The sequence below is a fragment of the Lupinus angustifolius genome, chromosome LG20 (assembly GCF_001865875.1).
Source record: "Lupinus angustifolius cultivar Tanjil chromosome LG20, LupAngTanjil_v1.0, whole genome shotgun sequence".
Classification (NCBI taxonomy): Eukaryota; Viridiplantae; Streptophyta; class Magnoliopsida; order Fabales; family Fabaceae; genus Lupinus; species Lupinus angustifolius.
Window position 1 is genome coordinate 10,472,240 of NC_032028.1, and position 18,247 is coordinate 10,490,486.

General features: G+C 32.8%; 2 protein-coding genes and 1 pseudogene across 4 annotated transcripts; all 3 read left to right on the forward strand.

The window, feature by feature from the left end:
• On the forward strand, positions 3,874 to 6,109 carry LOC109336618 (rho-N domain-containing protein 1, chloroplastic-like). Its single transcript, XM_019573327.1, has 2 exons — positions 3,874 to 4,002; positions 4,958 to 6,109. Exons 1-2 carry the CDS (start codon positions 3,975 to 3,977, stop codon positions 6,106 to 6,108), a joined length of 1,179 nt encoding a protein of 392 aa, XP_019428872.1. The 5' UTR covers positions 3,874 to 3,974; the 3' UTR covers position 6,109.
• Positions 7,552 to 12,687, forward strand: LOC109334987 (putative E3 ubiquitin-protein ligase XBAT34). 3 transcript variants are annotated; one of them, XR_002106165.1, is made up of 10 exons: positions 7,552 to 7,852; positions 7,929 to 8,043; positions 8,920 to 9,000; positions 9,117 to 9,205; positions 9,311 to 9,402; positions 9,519 to 9,588; positions 9,914 to 10,016; positions 10,916 to 11,013; positions 11,662 to 12,523; positions 12,584 to 12,687. XR_002106165.1 is itself a non-coding variant. In XM_019571001.1 (9 exons), the coding sequence occupies exons 1-9, from the start codon at positions 7,742 to 7,744 to the stop codon at positions 12,460 to 12,462; spliced, it is 1,560 nt and encodes a 519-aa protein (XP_019426546.1). In that variant the 5' UTR covers positions 7,552 to 7,741; the 3' UTR covers positions 12,463 to 12,687. The 3 variants fall into 3 exon arrangements, 2 of the variants coding, with proteins under 2 accessions (XP_019426546.1, XP_019426547.1); XM_019571001.1 differs by having other exon boundaries at positions 11,662 to 12,687; XM_019571002.1 differs by having other exon boundaries at positions 10,928 to 11,013; positions 11,662 to 12,687.
• Positions 16,279 to 18,247, forward strand: part of LOC109335481 — a 12,101-nt pseudogene continuing 10,132 nt past the window's right edge.

Below are 18,247 nucleotides of genomic sequence, written 5' to 3' on the forward strand. Positions count from 1 at the left end.
ATGAGCACTTTCAGTCTTATCTCTATGCAGTCTCTCTTTCTTTTGCACACACTAAGATATAAACTCATTGAGAGGCCATTTGTCCTTTTGAGTGTTATAGCTCACTTAGAATGGCTCAAAGTATGTAGGAAGCGAGATCAAAACCAATTGCACGAGCAAGTCATCACCAAACTCTAACTTAAGTGACTTGAGTTTTGATGTGAGATTAGACATCTCCATAATGTACTATCTTATGTTCCATTTGCCTTTATACTTCATGGAGATGAGTTTAGCCAAAAAGCTACTCGTCTCCGCCTTTTCATTTTTGCATAGTATGGTTCTATTTCTTCAAGGAACCTCCTTGCACTCTAACCCTTATAAATAGAGCCCCAAAAAGCTTATAGAATAGAGTGTTTCATGATCATTAGACACATTCAGTTAGAGTGTTCCCATTTCTCAATTTTAACCTCATCAAGGATTTCTAGAGTAGAAACGAGTTTCTCCACCTGAAGTGTCAGATCTAAATCCATACCACCGAGAATAATTTTTACGGCTTCCTTATATACCTTAAAGTTTGCTCCATTCAGCAATAGGATGTTCATAATTTAAGCAGAAATATTTGCAGCACTAGTAAAAGAACAAAACAAATTGCAATCATTCTTGCAATTAAACTCACATTCAACTTTATTGCTTAAATTCAAATGATGGTGGAGCACATCACGAGTTACCTAACACAAAATTAATATTCAGTCTTTGGACAAAAATATTAACTTGTAAATGATACACTCAATGTAGTAATCAAATATTGATAATTAGTCATGTCAAACAATAAGTTATTCTTTGGACTGGCTTATTATTCACATAAAAAGTCATATGATCATCACATATTTATTGCTAGAAGTATGCTTGTAATTTTGGCCAAACAATAATCTTCTTTTGGGTCGATCACTATTCGCATAATATGCAAAATATACAATTAACTTGATATTTCATATCAATCACTAATGATACTCTTGTTTGTGATGGTCAAACATTGATCATAATACATGTCAAATAAGAATCCATTCTTTGGACTGATTTATCATTCACATATGCAACTTTATAATAATCACATGTTTGCCATCATATGTGTGTATTTAATTCGACCAAATAATAGTCTTCCTTTAGGCCGATTAATACTCGCATGGATACATATGTGCACTAGCATTTGATATTTATTATGAACAATTCATAAAAAAATATCACTTTGACAACTTCTTGTTTAATAGGTTCACTTAAAATGTCAAACAATTTTATTTTATAAAAAAACCATTTAGTTGAGTTTGATTCAACATAAACCTTAATCCAAAACATATATTATTTATATCCACATATAAATATATATATCCATTATAACCTATTGATAGCATTGCATCATTCATATACAAGGACTGCATTTTGAATTCTAGTGATTGTCCTTTTGAATTTTCTATAAAACAATTATCATTTTATACATGATTAAACATGGCAGAGCAAACTCGCCACACAGAAATATTGTTTCAGCAATAACAATCACTTAATAATGCAATCAGACACCAACCAATGCAACAAATCATAAGTGTTGTAACCATTTAAACAAACAAGTCAGGTAATATATAAAACAAGACATGTTCACATAATAGACTCATCACAAGATACCTAGCACAATATCAATTTCTAGTCTTTGGACAGAGAAATTAATTTGTAAGTGGTACGCTCAACGTAATGATCAAGTATTAACAATTAGCTCTGTGAAACAATAGCCTTTCTTTGGACCCACTATTATTCACATAAAAAAAAAACTTTATATTTATTACATATTTATCATCACAAGTATGTTATTATTCGGTCAAATTGTGTTTTCCTTTGGGTCGAACACAATTCGCTAAATAATCCTATACTCATGTGTGTAACTTTAATCAATTTCCACAATATAGGTTACTTTGGCAACATATTGCATCAATTAATTCAAAAATAATTATCAGACAAAAGTAAACAATATGGGTCTATTATAAAAAAAATATAATTTTGGAATTAAAACCTTCAGATTTGATATCTTTTATGATTAAGATTAACACATATAATCCTACAATATAATTTCAAATCAAAAACAATATATTACATATATATCAACTCATAAAAATGGAGACAATCTTAATCAAATACAAAAGAGATCGAGATTGAAATGCATAAAAAATAGATGTAAATCATTATCGAAATTCCAAATCGAATATGATCATGCATATCTTAAAACATATATATATAACTATTAAAAGATATATATATATATATATATGTGTGTTAACTTTAATCAGTAATTCCAAACATTACAGCAATTTCAAGCTGGAAACAATTACATATGTATATATGTATATTTTAATTCGCATTATATATACAATACAAGGCCATGAATTCTATATTGTATATGTATAAAAGATAAAACATGACTTAACCCATATATACCTTATACATATACTTCAGCAAAAGTCAATGTCCAACAGTAAGGCATTAGTGCACATATAATATACATATTGCATAACAGAGTCATACAAGTTAATGCAATGTTGACGCACAGGTCTGAATATATAGTTCAACCCATGTTGCAAGGATTCATAATACAAATAACTCATAATTTAAATAAGCAGAAGCGGATAAAAGTTATCATCATTATTCCTAAATACCCAATTTTCATAACCAATAGCAGAAGCATAAAAATCCTCAAATTAAAAATTAGGGTTCATAAAAATTGGGAAAAAACATATTTAATGGAGAAACATAAAATTCAGAGCCTAAAGCTCTGATACCACTTGTTAGATATATCATGATGATTGGTGAAATACCAATCCTAGGATTTTGAATCTCATGATTCTCACACGTAATATAAAACAAGGATATAAAGTCATACTTGAATCTATGTTATCTGATCTACTCATTTGATATACATTTTGAGAGAATCTTGGTATGTTGGTCTTCCTCAACCAAATCCTTAATTCATTTTGGGACATTTGTTTTCTCTCTGATGGGGAGAAGTGAAAACTATTTAAGATTTGGTGTATTGTGAACCATAATTGTTCCTTATGTGTTAACTTATAACTTATAGGTTCCTATTATTCCCTATAGGCCAACCATTTAGGTATCCCTCATTAAGCCCATATTATTATCAGTTTCAGAAATTTTATAGTTTATTAGTAATTAGATCACTTGTTTTGTAACTCAAAAATAAATAGTCAATATAATTGCATTAAATATATTATGCTCACCTTAATTAGAAATTATGAATTTCTAACACTATATACATACGATTTTAAATTACTAATAATGAAATTAATATTAACAAATTAGATGATGTAAAAATGATTCTTAACTATTGTTATTATGTTTCATAGATTCATAACTTTTCCATGTGGTGTTGCACATTGGCATGGTTTAATTCCTATAGCATGGCAGCGTAACTCTATTTTACTTCAAGTAACATGGTATGGTAACTTTCTGCAGGAATTCTTGAAGCTCCTGAAAAAGAAAAGAAACATATATGGAACTTTCAGATACCAGAAGAAGCTTCATATTATTGGACAGAACTTTATGGTCATTTAGACAACCTTGACCAATGATGAAATTATAAAAATCAAGTTTATGCAAATTATGAATAAAAAATAGTTTACGATGACTACTTATGAAACACATAAAGTTTAAGGGGATTTTGTGTATTTTTACCTATAATAATTAATAATAATAAATGTGTTGAATAAAATGTAAAGTCAAGATAAAAGGCCTAAGTCCAGTGAAATGTAAAATCAAACATGCATTATTCAGCTTACATCTAACTGTCATTACCTATCTACCCCTGATCAAATAGTTATTCCCGAAAATATCCCTTATCAGGGGTTACTAAACTTAGTATTTTTCAAACAAACACAACCTGCGAAGTGTGACCGTACGAAAACCGCCACCGAGTCTCACTCTCCGTGTTACAAACAATGTCGCAAACGGCGCATGTTGTCGTCGGTAAATCACCGTCTTCAATTATTCTTTCCACATAAACTTATTCGAAATACAAAAACCTTAGCCAACCTTAAACTAAACAATAAATACTAAATAGCTGGTTCAATTTCATTAACTTAGTGGGTCTGTTTTTCATTTGCTTAGTTTAAGAACTTGTATTGAACACATGGGTTTTGCATACTTTGTGAGTTTTTTAAATGTTTTTTCTGTTTTTCTCTGCATTTTTGTGAACCCCATGAAGGAGCTGGTTTTGAAGGATATAGTATTCTGTGCCTTTGTGGGGTTTTGATTGCTCCTATTGCCTGCCATATGTTTGATGAAATGCGGGTTCTAAACCATAGTAGTTGTAGGACACTTCATTATCAAAGGAAGTGCCCTTCTCCTCAGTTGCATAGGGCTTTCTTTTTTCTGAATACTTTCTTTATGTTTGTTTTGAGTTTTGGCAATGTTATTTTGCTTTTCTATGTGATTCTTTCCATCCAGCCTAATGCCTTTATTCATATCAAAGTGTGGTAATTAGAATTGGATGGTTTTGATGATTGTTTTAAGTTGTATCATAGACAATGGGTTGTATGATCAGTGTTCATTACCTATAGAATGGCTCTCACCAAACTGAAAGCATGGATCTTTAGGTTCTGTTTTTCTTTGTGATTGAATGTTAGCAATTGTTGTATTTTGGGTCAATTGGTTTTATCTGCCAGCTGCTTCTACTATAGTCTTAAGTCATCATGACTCTAGCATGATTAACTTATTTTTAGCTGGCATTTCTATGGTTGAGTTCCCATTATTAGTCTTTTGTGATGTGTATTATCCCTAAATTCAGAGGCTTGAGTACTTGGTACCTTATGTAGGGTTTCTGTTGTGACGTTTTGTGTCATTTGATGTCTTTGTTTATTTTTTAAGTTCTCGTACTTTATCTTTCTCTTTGTGGGTTTTTGTGTTTTCGATGATATTGCAGGTTGTGGAATGTCAGAAGGGAGGTGTCTCCCATGCTCAGGTGTGTCTGGAAGAACAGCTGCTGTATATTCCAGCTCTTCTCTGAGTCATTACAGAATTCATTCACTTGTCAAACTTAGAGGGCTGAAGTATGCTTCCGTGAGTGCATCTTTTGTTTGCGAAGCAAGGAGGAACCCTGATTTCTCAAGGCAAAACAAGCACGGGTCCTCCAGAAGCAGGAACAAGCACAATGAAGGGAGAGATAGCTTTGAGCACTTTGAAGAAGATATGTTGTCTTTGAAAAATGGACCCTTGCCATCACTTTCTGCCTCTGGAAAATCCCAAGCCACTGCAGTCCCTGGACTTAGAGAGAAGGAGATTGTTGAGCTATTTAGGAAGGTTCAAGCACGGCTGCGTGAGAGGGCTGCTACCAAGGAACAAAAGAGGGTTGAAGCTTCTCCAGTGCGGGGTAAAGAGAATGGTACCGTTGATTCCCTCCTCAAGCTACTGAAGAAACACTCAAGTGACCAGCAAAATAAAAGCAGTGGAGGAGGCAGAGGAAAAGATTATAGTCTGGATGGGTCGCAAGAAACTAGCCAATACAACGGTCGACGAAGCACTAAAATTTCTAATTTGGATAATGCTGCAAAGGATGAGTCCCAAGAATCCAACATCTCATCTATAAGTAGGCCTCAGTCAAGTTTCCAACGAAGGTCTCCTGTTCCTCGTGTAAAATTCCAGCCTATCGGTTACGACGAGGAAGATACGAATGTAATCCAACCAAGTAGAGAGGTTAGAGTGAACAATCACAATCAGAGACATTTGAAGATTGATCATAAGGAGGGCCCTGGTTCTGAACCAGATCTTGATCATGACTTAAAGACCGATTCTGAACTAGATCTTGATCATGAGTCAGACCAAGACTCTGAACCAGTTCTTGTTCCAAAGGATGAGCTATTCTTCCCAGGTAGGGAGATTGATGACTTGTCAGATGATGATTCTGAACATACCGATAATGACGAGCATGCGGAGGAGGAGGAGCTAGTGGTTCAGCATGAGGATTTGAGTGCACTGAAGCTGCCTGAATTGAGGGCAATTGCAAAATCTCGTGGCCTAAAAGGGTTCTCAAAAATGAAGAAGGGTGACCTTGTGGAGTTGCTATCTGGGAACTGATTACGATCAAGAAGGGACAACACATGTCAGTTGATAAAATAGATGTTTCCTTCTGTTTTTACCCTGCATTGTATTTTTCTGTGTTGGTTAATCATTAGAGTAATCATGATATCGTTGCCTTGGACAGGGTTTTTGACGCATAGTTATGTTCCCATGATATTTGCGAACTTTTACCAGTGATTTGGTACTTCTAGTAGGCACTTCTATTTACATTATACACATTAACGCGTAGACCGGCACTTATATGTATCATCTTCATCTTATACTATTTAAGAAAAACAATTTAAATAGAAGAAATGCAATATATGAACTCGATAGATAGTGAAGATATAAATAAGAGAATTTGTAGAAGATTAATAATATCTTAATATAAAAAATAAAATTAATAGAGGAAATGTGTGGAAGTTTATAGTAGTTATTAATAAGAGAGGTTATAAAGGATAATTTTGGAATATAAAAATTAGGTCATGGTGGTGGTTATTATTTGTTTTGGCTTTTATTAATAGTATAGATATAGATAAGACATCACTACTCACCCAAATTTTAATAACCTTACAACCCTAACTTCTAAACATACCCCTCTTATTTGCGTCTACTCTCTTCCTCTTTCTTGTTCCTACTGTCACGAACAATAGTAATCAATTGATTGTCTTGTGGCCTAAATATTATGTTTTCAAATCCTGAAAAGACTCTCCTCACTGGGTCATCTTTTAAAAAAGATGTTGAACTTCATTGCAAAGCTTCGGTTGTTTGCTTTGTGGTTTCAAGGCCATGTGCATGATCGAACAAACTTGATAGCTTTTCATTTGATTTTTCTAAAAAACAACAAACATTCCTTCATTTTTGTTCTAATTTTCAAAACTAATTCCATTAACAATAAATTGATAAATATTATATGTATAATAAACTTTTGTAAAAAAATTATTTGCTAAATAATCAGTTTTTGTTGTAGTTTATTGCTTTTTATTTAAGTTTTGTTTCTCACAATTTAAACTCATTTAATTATAATCCGCAATTACTCATAGCAAATTATGAATCTGATTATTTTAGAGCGTGCTTAAGTAGCTGTTTGTAAAATATATTTTAAATGAATTTGATTTTGTAAAATATATTTTAAATGAATTTGATTTTTTAAAATATATTTTGATTATAATCGTGTTTGATTTTTTATGCTAAAATTACTTTGATGTAAAATTGTAATGTAAATTATATTGATATTTGGAGAGTTAGTTTGTGAGTTAGGTTATGAATGAAAAATAAATAAGTTAGAAGCTATATAAGACATGAAATTCACTAATAAACTCTGAATTATTTTCTCTCTATTCCAAAATCACACACTTAACTTTAGGAAAATCAGAAAACATTTATTCTTCTTACAAGAGATTATTTAAGCAATTTTGTTTTGAAAAATGAAGTTATTAAACTCTTTCTAATTTTTAATCTTGCACAAATCACAACATTTTAATTTTAGTGCATTAATTATCACATCCCAATGGCTGATACTACTGGGTAAGCGAGCGTATCTGGGAACTCTTAACTCTGTTTATTATCCCATCCTCTCTATCATACAATCGCAAAAATTCAATCTTTCCACTTTTCCACATTCAACCTCAAAACTTGATGCTACAATAAAATGAATAAGAACAACCATACACGGTTCCAATTCCAGTGTCTGTATCAAATAATTCATACTGGAAACGTAGAAGCCATTAAAGCTCTACACAGAAATGGTGCCAGCCTTGAGGTATATGACACAAATTTATATATATTTTTTCTTATCCGTTTTTATGAGTTTTGAGTAATAGAATTCATATATGCAGTGGAGTGATGAAGAAGGAAGGACCCCTTTAATATTGGCATGTATGGACTCTGCACTTCTTCATGTTGCTAAGTTTTTGATTCATTTGGGTGCCAATCTTAACTCTTACCGTCCTGGTATGTAGCTTCTGTTCCTTTTCTATTTTTTCTTTTACTAATTTTCAATTCGTATAATTTTATGATTCAAATCCCGGAGACAGCCTTTTAGTTTGCGGGGAAGTGTGTATCTGCACTCTCGAGACTCCACTGAGTTGCCCTTTAATATTTTCATTGCATAAATTAAAGGGGGAATCTAAAAATGCCCCTAAACTTTAGTCCCTGAATTTCAAAATTGTGTAAGATGATACTAAACCCTGGTTGGGGTGCAAAATACAATTTTTCTAAGATTTCAGGGAACGAGATCCTCTATCTCAAAATCACTATGTCCTCATATCCCTAGCCGATCAGCATCCTCCAAGTAATATAAATCAAATTTAGGGTCCTTTTTACACTTTTTTCCAATCATGTCCCTAGCCAAGCTCCCTTTTATTTATTTTTCAAATTTAGGGTCTAAATCAAATATGTCAAGAAAAGTTTCATGACTGTTTTTTGGATTTTTCCCTTAGTTGAACTCAATAAGGATTTAGTTGTTATACGTGATTCGTGTAAGAGTTTTTATACCGCTAATCAATAATATCAAATGCATGATGGGTTGTTAGTGTAAAAATATATGATTATATTGCACCAAATTTAACTTCTAGAAAATGTCATGTTACTTTAACTTAATTTTTATTTCAACCTTTTGTGAAGGAAATGAACAAACATAAAAAAAATGTTTTTACTTGTAAATAAAAAGCAAATTGAAAATTATATGATATTTTTGCAATTATAAATGAGAACATCTTGTTGGAATCTCATATTGTCATGCTATTTCAAGATTCAATTTATAATAATTGACCAACGAATATAATAACTCAACTGAACATTGTCTTCAATTCCTTATATATATTATAGGGCCTTTTGGTGGCACTCCTTTGCATCATGCTGCTAGAAGAGGTCTAGAGCAAACTGTTGAGCTGCTTCTATCTCACAAAGGTTCTTCTCATTGATTGAGCATGTTGAAGATTTACGCTGCATTGTATCATGGATATTGTAAGAACCATATGCTAGTGAAGTAATAATGTAGTGAAATCTTTTCGCTAATTTTTCAGCTAATGCTCTTGTGAGGAATGATAATAATCAGACACCGCTGGATGTTGCTCGATCTGAGAGGCATGCCCATGTTGTCCGTGCAATAGAGGTTAGTGTACTTACTTTACATACGTCGAGTTTTATCTGCTTATGTGAATTGGCATGTGATGTTGCTGAAAATAATTATATGTATTTTGAATTTTGTTGATTCTAGAATCATATTTGCTATTTCAAAGGTTGGATGAGAGAGTTTCATGGTCCATGGTTTCTTGAAGCAATAACTCCTCAATTGGTATCCAGAAACGTGTATGTGCAAATCTCCAGTCAATATTTCTTGTTAATCATCGCAATAGTACTGATGCAAGAAACTATTTCGAAACACTTTCTATTTGCGTTTGCTTACGAAAAATTGTTTCTTGCAGTTGGGTTGTTGTTCTCCCATATTCCGAAGAACCACTGAAGTTGGAAATAATGATATATCCTACTCAGCAGGTATGGCAGACCATAAGGTTTATTAACTATTTAACTTCTAGTATTTCTTAAGATTCTTGACACATTTTGTATATAAATTCAAAGTGATTCTACAAAATCATATGGTAGATCTTACAGCTATAGTTCAATGCACATTATGATTTTGTTTTGGGTGCTAAAAGTTCTGTCCACATACCATAAGTACTATTTGGTATGCTTAGTTTCTCATTAACTTTGTTGTATGTTTTGTCTTCTAAGAGATTGGCATTTAGGTTAAATGCCCTTTTGGATACAGCTGCATATCTGTGAGGAATTGACCTCTTTATTTTGTTTGATATACAAACAGGACTCCCAGCCCCGTACAGTTATCGATCTTTGGAAGTCCGAGATTGAGGAACCCGCATTTGACGAGTGGGATCCAAAGCTCACAATTTTTAACCATTTTCCTAGTGAGTTGTTTCTGTAACTTTTCTTGTTTTGGACTACTAGAGATCATAGGACTAGAATGTCATAAAGATAGTCAGTCTATTTTTATTTCACTGTGTCATAATTTACACATTCTCTACATAGTTAAGACTCAAGATTATTTGCTTGGAACTGTTGACTCCATTGAATTTCAAATTGCTTTATCAAATCAAAGTGATAATGTAGCTCCCTACTTTCTTAAGGAATTTTTTTTTGGATGGTAGATAAATAAATTCATAATCATATGCAAATTCATTTCATCACCTGAATGTCTACAATTGATTCTCCTGTAGGCTGAATTACTTCCCATATCTCGTTTTGATTCTCCCATTATATTCTAATGTTACTGAGTATAGTACACAGAATTAACAAGTTATGGTACTGATGCAAAAAAAAATGTATGATGTGGCCTGATTCTGCAATAGTTGTGCATTTTTCATATTTTTATTTCCATTGGCTTAATTGATCTTGGTGATCTTGTTGAAATGATGCAGTAAAGCATCCAAAATAGTTGATTTAGAATTATTTGCTTAGCCTAGACAGGGAATATATGTTTTTCTTCCGAAAAGAATTGGATGGTAATATGGTATGCATATCCACAAATATAAGTTTTTTTTGTTCTTCGGTCTTCACTGTATATAATTTATTTCCTCAGATAATTTGTGGAACAGTTAAGGTAAATTTAATAGGTGTTTACTTGAAGTAGGGCAGTCTTAGCAGTATTACTCTTTTGAAGTGAATGTCCAGAGTAGGTGTTGATTTTGACTTAACTCTGGATAACTATCACCATTTGCGTTTTATGAATTCTTCATCCTTTTATTTCTCTTTTCCTCCCATTATATTTTTCTCTTAGTTCCCAATATATCATATTAACCGATGCCAGTTTCTTTATCAGGGACAAAGTACAGGCTTGCCTCTGCAATACAGAATGACAAACAACAGCTCCAGAATTTATACAGTGCATGCCGAGGAATCCCTCAGGTACATAATTGGACAGCCACTATGTATTTCTGTTTACTCTTGCAATACCTTACATGTTTTTAGGGATGCAAAGTGTTGTTGTATATTCATTTAGAAGATAATAGCACGTGGTGTCATTGCAACAGCTTTAGATCTGGAACATAGTGCTAGTTCTTACTCACTGGCTGATTATAAAGAAGATTGCTGAATTATTGATACCAAATTTGATCTTTTGCTCTATGCCTACCACATTTAGTGCAAGTTATCAGATTTATTGACTTAAATAATTACATTACAGTTGTATTACATGATTTTTAGTCCATTGTTTTTCTCAAATTTGCAAACAGATTTAGTTGTTCTGTGACGATGATGCCGGTGTCTAAAATGGATGAGAAGTTATCAACAATCTGAGTTTAATTATATCATTTATAAGTCTAGAAATGAAATAATTGCATGAAAAAGTGTGTGCATTTCGCTGATGCTACACGTTTGTTTTTAAGTTGCATAATTATGGCTGAAATGGATTCAAACAGTAAGATGACAAGTATAACTAGACCATAAAAGGTTGCATGCTAAACCTTTCTGGTCACACTGGGTACTTGTGCTATTCTTGTTTGTCACTGACAATTTTTATGAAATACCTTTATCATGTTGTTCTTCTGGTTTCAGGTTAAATCTTCACCAGTTGTCTCTGATACCCGCACTTCATTGCTCTGTGCATCTGTTCAGTCTGAACCAATTAACACCAATGGCTGGGGAAGTTCAAGTGATAATAGTAGCTATAACGGTTGGGGAACCTCTCTTGGAGCCAGACATTCATCAGAGAAAAATACTAATGGATGGATGGACAAACCAGTTAAAGATGACCAGAATGGTTGGGGATCACCTGACTCTAAGCCAGTTGACCAATCGACAAAAAATAATTTTGGAAGTTCAAGTGATAGTAGCTATAATGGGTGGGGAGCCTCTCTTGGAGCCAGACATTCATCAAAGCTAAATACTAATGGATGGATGGACAAACCAGCCAAAGATGATTACAATGGCTGGGGATTACTAGACTCTAAGCCAGTTGATCAGTCGACTGATAATGTTCTAAGTCGTGACGACAATTCTCCTATCGTCTCCTCAGCTAGTTGCAGTTTTGTCTCCTCTCATTTTGTTCCATCCGCTCCCCCTATTCCTGATGAAGTTTTGAGTGAAGGGCAACTACATTATCCTTCAATTCATTCTCCGGAATTGGATATGCATGTTCCATCTATGGTTGAACCTGCCTTGTCCAACGGCAAGAACAATGGTTACAGGGATTCTTCATGTGCAATATGTTGGGATTCTGCTATTGAAGGTGCATGCATACCTTGTGGCCATATGGCTGGTTGCATGCCTTGTTTGAATGAGGTCAGAGTTAACAAAGGTGTTTGCCCAATTTGCATGACCAAAATAGATCAGGTTGTGAGGCTATATGCTGTGTAGTTCTCGGCATGATCAAAAGGTGAAAAGAGAATTCGCGTCGGGTAATTGGTTTCATGTGATTTCCTACACTATGCAGTTGGTACTGAGTGAATGTTCTAAATGATATTGGAGATGTAGCTAGTTTAAACTCCAAAAGCTTAAGCTTAGTGATATAAAATATGCAGGATGGTGAAAATATATTTGTAGGTTAAGTTAATTGTAGATAATATGCTACACTCTATAAGCACTGAGAGATCCTCAGTTTTCTATAATTTTGTTGTACATTGAGTAGTTGAGTAAAGTAAAATTTGAGAAATGATAAAACCAAAAAATGAAGCACAATTATTCAAACATTCCCATACAGTTACCCATTATCTTTCTTAATATTGTTCTTCTGTACATATGTGGCTGATAGTTAGTGTTAAGATAAAAACACTTTCATGTTAAAGTCATCTGTAGAAGCTTCCTACTCTCTTCATCAAAAAACTTCTATTGTTTTATTGAATTTGAAGCCACCATCCTATCTAGAATAAAATAATTTGATCATTAGAATGAACAAATAAAGGACAATTGAACTAGGAAAATGGTGTTGAAAACTGAAATTATGTATTGAAACAGCAGAAAGGAGAGTGGTATTTGATGCATATATGTATTCATCAAGAGTACATGAATCTGAGAATATGACTAATACAAAATTAAACAAATTCTGCTTTCAAAGATCTTCCTTTGATGTATTGGATTTAATAATACCAAACACATGGACTCAAAACAGGACAAAATGCCATGAGTGGTTTTGTGTTGGGTGTCTTTTGAGGTAGGGTGAGATGAACAAAAGATTTTTTTGGGTGCAAAGTTTGGCATGATCTGAACGTTCCATTTACATTGATTAGATGATTACTCTTCACACTGAGGTACAACCTTCATGTAATTAGAGTTTGGAGCCTATAATTCAAGGAAAATATTTCTGAAAACTTATTTTTGACACCCCTTATAGACATTGTAGATGGATGTGAGTGAAAGTATTGAGATATGCCATATGTCAAGTAATATTAGATATATGTTGTATGCTCCAACTAGACGTTGGTCTATTAGTGTAAGGTTCCACTAAATCCTCACGTAATATCATTAGTTATACCAGGGGAAAATGTGTTGTGTTCAAATATTAGAAAACTAGGATGGCAATTTCTTTTCTTTGGAAAACACAACACATGCCTACTTTTTCTTGCTTCCAATATAAGCATTCCCATCATTCTGCTCTCTTTGTCTAAGGTAGAGTAGTAGAATATTTACATATTTCACATGCTAGGGGACCCCAAACTAGAAAGTTTATTCACCAAAGAAGCTTGTGGATTTGGGGTTTGCTTATTTTGTACTTGGACATGGGTTTCTTTAGTCTTCAATAACTATGTGTTTTTCGTTTCAAATCCTTTTATGATCCACAATACTAACCATGAGGTATATGGTAAGCACAATAAGTAATTAATACAAATCTAAGACACATTAAGATCTCAATTAGCATAATCATGGTTGACTTGAGTTCTAAGACTTCGTGCTTGACGAGTTTAGGAATATAATAAATAACCTTGTCTCCAAACCTAAACTTACGCCCATATAAAAAATTAAATAAATTACATCATAATAATGATTAAATAATGAACTTAAACTCACATGTTTGGTTAGAGTTGTGATTTAATTCTTATGTTTATTAATTTTTTGTAACTCTTGGTTTCTATTTCATATATTATATGAATTAAAAATATATGATCTATGAATTAAAAATATATGATCTATGCTTTATTTAATATATATATAAGTGAATATATTTTAAAGGATTAAGGGAAAATGGATGGATGGGTTTCTCATGGGTTTCCACGAAGTCGATGGCAATGAGGTTGGGTATATTTTTGTAGCATGCATTTATCAAGCCCACTCTAATTTTGACAAGGACAAAGTTGAGATTTGTAAAACACGATTGGACCCACCCATTACTATGCTTAGTGTAATATAATTTTAATTTGACAATATATTAAATTCTATATAATAATAGAACTTATCTAGAAGTACAACAAACTTTTTTAAATTAGTTGAAGACATATTTTCAACTACCGGACAACAACTTAATTCAATAATTATTCAATAATGTCTTTTAAATAAGATAAACAATGTTTATTTTTTTTAAATAATTAGTAATAGTGACTAAAAATATAAGGGTGTGATTCAAGGTATATTCTTCAAAGTCTTAAGACATGCTACTTACAAGAGCTCTTAACATCCTGCAACTCGACCTTCACCCTATCCTCTAATTTCGCTTTATATTTTTTCAATATACTAAAAAATATGAAATGTGATAATTTTGTTGACAAAACTAGAGTTTTGATCAAACTACTTATACAATAAACTTAGTTGAGGTTAAAATTGACATTTCCTCAAAATTAAAAATTAAATTGGAGAACCTAGTTATTCCCAACTTACAATATTAATTTAAAAGTTTTGAAATACTATTTCAAATAACCATTTCTTCCATATTTTTTCACCAGACATTTCAAAAAAAAATTCCAAGTGAATAAGGCAATATTTATTAAATAAGCTTTAAACATTTGTGTTCATAAAGAAAACTATAAACAATTGTACTCATAAATAAAGCTATAAACAATTGTATTCATAAAAAAATGGATAAACAATTTTTATCAAAATCATCGAAGGGAAAAAGGAAATATTGTATATTTATGATCGTAAGCATAAAAGGTTTATAAAAGTCAGTATATCATCTATTATTTATTTATATTATTTTTTTGAAAAATCAATTATAATTTAACATGAATGGTGAATAAAACAATGATAGTGTATGAAACTCAATGTATATATTGGTTTTATGAACGAAAAATGTTCCCCTACCTAGTATTGGTAATTAGTGTTATTCTGCTCGTGTCCATGCAATATTTGCTTAAATTAGAATAGACACGAGCATGTTTATTTTTAAATAGAACATAAAATATTATATCATGTCCGTCCTAAACATGAGCCGGACTTGCAGACGACTCTAAATAAAACAAAAAAATATTATAAATTTATATACATTCATATAAAATAAACATTACATAATTTACATAGAAATATGTAAATGCATTTATTATAATAAACAATCATACTAACAGAATAACACATACAAAATATAAATGTATATACATAATATAAAATAGGTATAATACATAATTTACATACAAAATACATATCGAATAGTATATATATATATTATACAAAATTAAATGTATATAAAATAAGAAAATAATAGTATTTTTTTATATTTGATATACAAATACATATATAACAAATGGAACACACTTTTTCACGTTTGGCAAAATTTATATACATTTACATATTTCATGTTCAATACTTTCTTTAATTAATAATATCTGTAGGCTACATGTTTTGCCCGTTTGAAATATCCATGGACAGGTAGGGAATATTGAACATATATTTTAGGGTGGATAAACATATTTTTTATGTCCTACCCATCCAATAAATATGGGTAAGTGAACCCCGTAGCTTTACCCAAATTGCCAATGTTACCCTACCTAATACCCCACCAACAATTTTTTCATCTATTTGTTTGGACATTTTTACTTCTAATGCCATTTTTTTTGGTGCATAGTAAATGACAACCCACTTTATAATTTTCTATCTCAGCACTGTTGGATTAATCACTTAACCAAAGTTTTCCACAAAACAAATAAGCAACCAAATATTCTTTTATAAACATTAATTAAGGACCCACCACATTAACCTTTGTTATGTTTTTTAATAGTTTCTTCAAAAATTTCCCTATTTTTTGTTGCTGCTGTTGTTAGATGGACCCTCTCTCTTTGTCGCAGCCTCTCCAAACAGCTTTGTTAGGAAACTACATGAATGAATGAAGATGAAGATGAAGATGAAGAAATCCTTCAGTGGCAACAAATATGGATATTTCATAAATACATGATTTTTGGAAAACTTTCATTCCATTCCCTCATGGTTTGAAGTTGTTCAGGATCTGTTTCACTTGTCCCATTTGAGTTTATTTCACAACCATGCATATAGGTATGCATATGCAATGATCCAAAGCTTTTTATTTTGCTCAAAAGATGTTCTTTTTAAAGTTTCTTTCTATTTTATAAATGTGGTTTGCTTAGCTGCCCTGTTTTAGTTTTTGATTTATTGGGGTATTGAATTAGTTCTTCTATTATTTCGATTATTAAAAATCTGAACTTTGGGTAGTTTTGGTTCTCGTTTTTCTATGAGGGTGCTATTAATTGTAAGATAATGGAATCGTTGAGATTTTATTCATATCAAATAGGTATAAATATACAAGATTGTGAGAGGTTAATAATGATTAATTACAACCTAATAATAACTGATTACAACAAATAATGACTAATGATGACTGATTATTATGTGAATCGTAACATAATAATATCGTATCAGAATATTCTATCACACCCCCACAGTCGAAGCGGGAGGTTTACTGACGCTGAGACTGGTCCGAAAGTCATCAAAGAGAATACGAGGAAGTCCTTTCGTGAAGATGTCTGCGATCTGTTGTCGAGAGGGAACGTGGAATACGCGTGCCTGACCACGGGCTACTTTTTCCCGTACAAAATGAATGTCCATTTCAATATGCTTGGTACGTTGGTGTTGTACAGGATTACCAGAAAGATAAATGGCACTAACATTATCGCAATACACCAAAGTTGCATTAGGAATAGGAAAATGAAGCTCTAGTAATAGATTACGAATCCAACATGACTCAGAGACAACATTAGCAACACCTCTATATTCGGCTTCAGCACTAGAACGAGAGAGAGTGCGTTGCCTTTTGGAAGACCAAGAGATAAGATTGTTGGCAAAAAAAAAAACACAGTACCCAGATGTTGAACGTCTAGTGTCGGGACATCCACCCCAATCAGCATCAGTGTAGGAGACAAGCTTTGTGATGGGGGATGGTGATAAATGCAATCCAAAGTGTATGGTACCCTGAACGTATCGAAGAATGCGCTTGAGAGCAAGCATGTGTGTTGTGTTAGGGTTGTGCATATGAAGGCAAACTTGTTGAACTGCATAAGATATGTCTGGTCTAGTGAAAGTGAGATATTGTAAGGCTCCTGCAAGACTACGATAAAGAGAGGGATTCTCATAAGGAGTGGCAGATGAAGTACTGAGTTTCTGCTTGGTGTCAATAGGTGTGGCAGATGATTTACAGGCCGCCATTCCAGCACGTTCAATGATTTCAGAAGCATATGTGCTTTGACTGAGAAAAATGCCACCAGGATGACGAGAGACAGCAATGCCCAAAAAATAACTTAGGGGACCCAGATCTTTCATTGCAAATTCTGATGCTAAGAGTGACATGATTGATTTGCGAAGGGCATGAGTCGAGCTAATAAGTATGATGTCATCCACATAAAGAAGAATGTAAGCCATGTCAGAGTGTTGTCGATATATGAAGAGAGAGTGGTCTGATGTGCTATGTTGAAAACCAATGGTTTTTACATAGTCAGCAAAGCGTTGGTACCATGCTCTAGGTGCTTGTTTGAGACCATATAGTGACTTCTTCAAATGACAAACGTGATTTGGATGATGTAAGTTACGGAAACCCAATGGCTGATGCATGTGAACAGTCTCATGAAGATCACCATGTAAAAAGGCATTTTGAACATCCAACTGATGAATGGGCCATGATTTAGAGAGAGTAATGATGAGTACCGTTCTAATTGTAGCGGGTTTGACCACCGGACTGAAAGTCTCATCACAGTCCACACCTGCAACCTGT

Coding starts and splice junctions, on each gene's coding strand:
- LOC109334987 (XM_019571001.1), top strand. CDS start 7,742: ATGAATAAGAACAACCATACACGGTTCCAATTCCAGTGTCTGTATCAA. Junction 9,403..9,518: donor CAATTGGTATCCAGAAACGT/GTATGTGCAAAT, acceptor TGTTTCTTGCAG/TTGGGTTGTTGTTCTCCCAT. Junction 9,589..9,913: donor TGATATATCCTACTCAGCAG/GTATGGCAGACC, acceptor ATATACAAACAG/GACTCCCAGCCCCGTACAGT.
- LOC109336618 (XM_019573327.1), top strand. CDS start 3,975: ATGTCGCAAACGGCGCATGTTGTCGTCG. Junction 4,003..4,957: donor AACGGCGCATGTTGTCGTCG/GTAAATCACCGT, acceptor ATGATATTGCAG/GTTGTGGAATGTCAGAAGGG.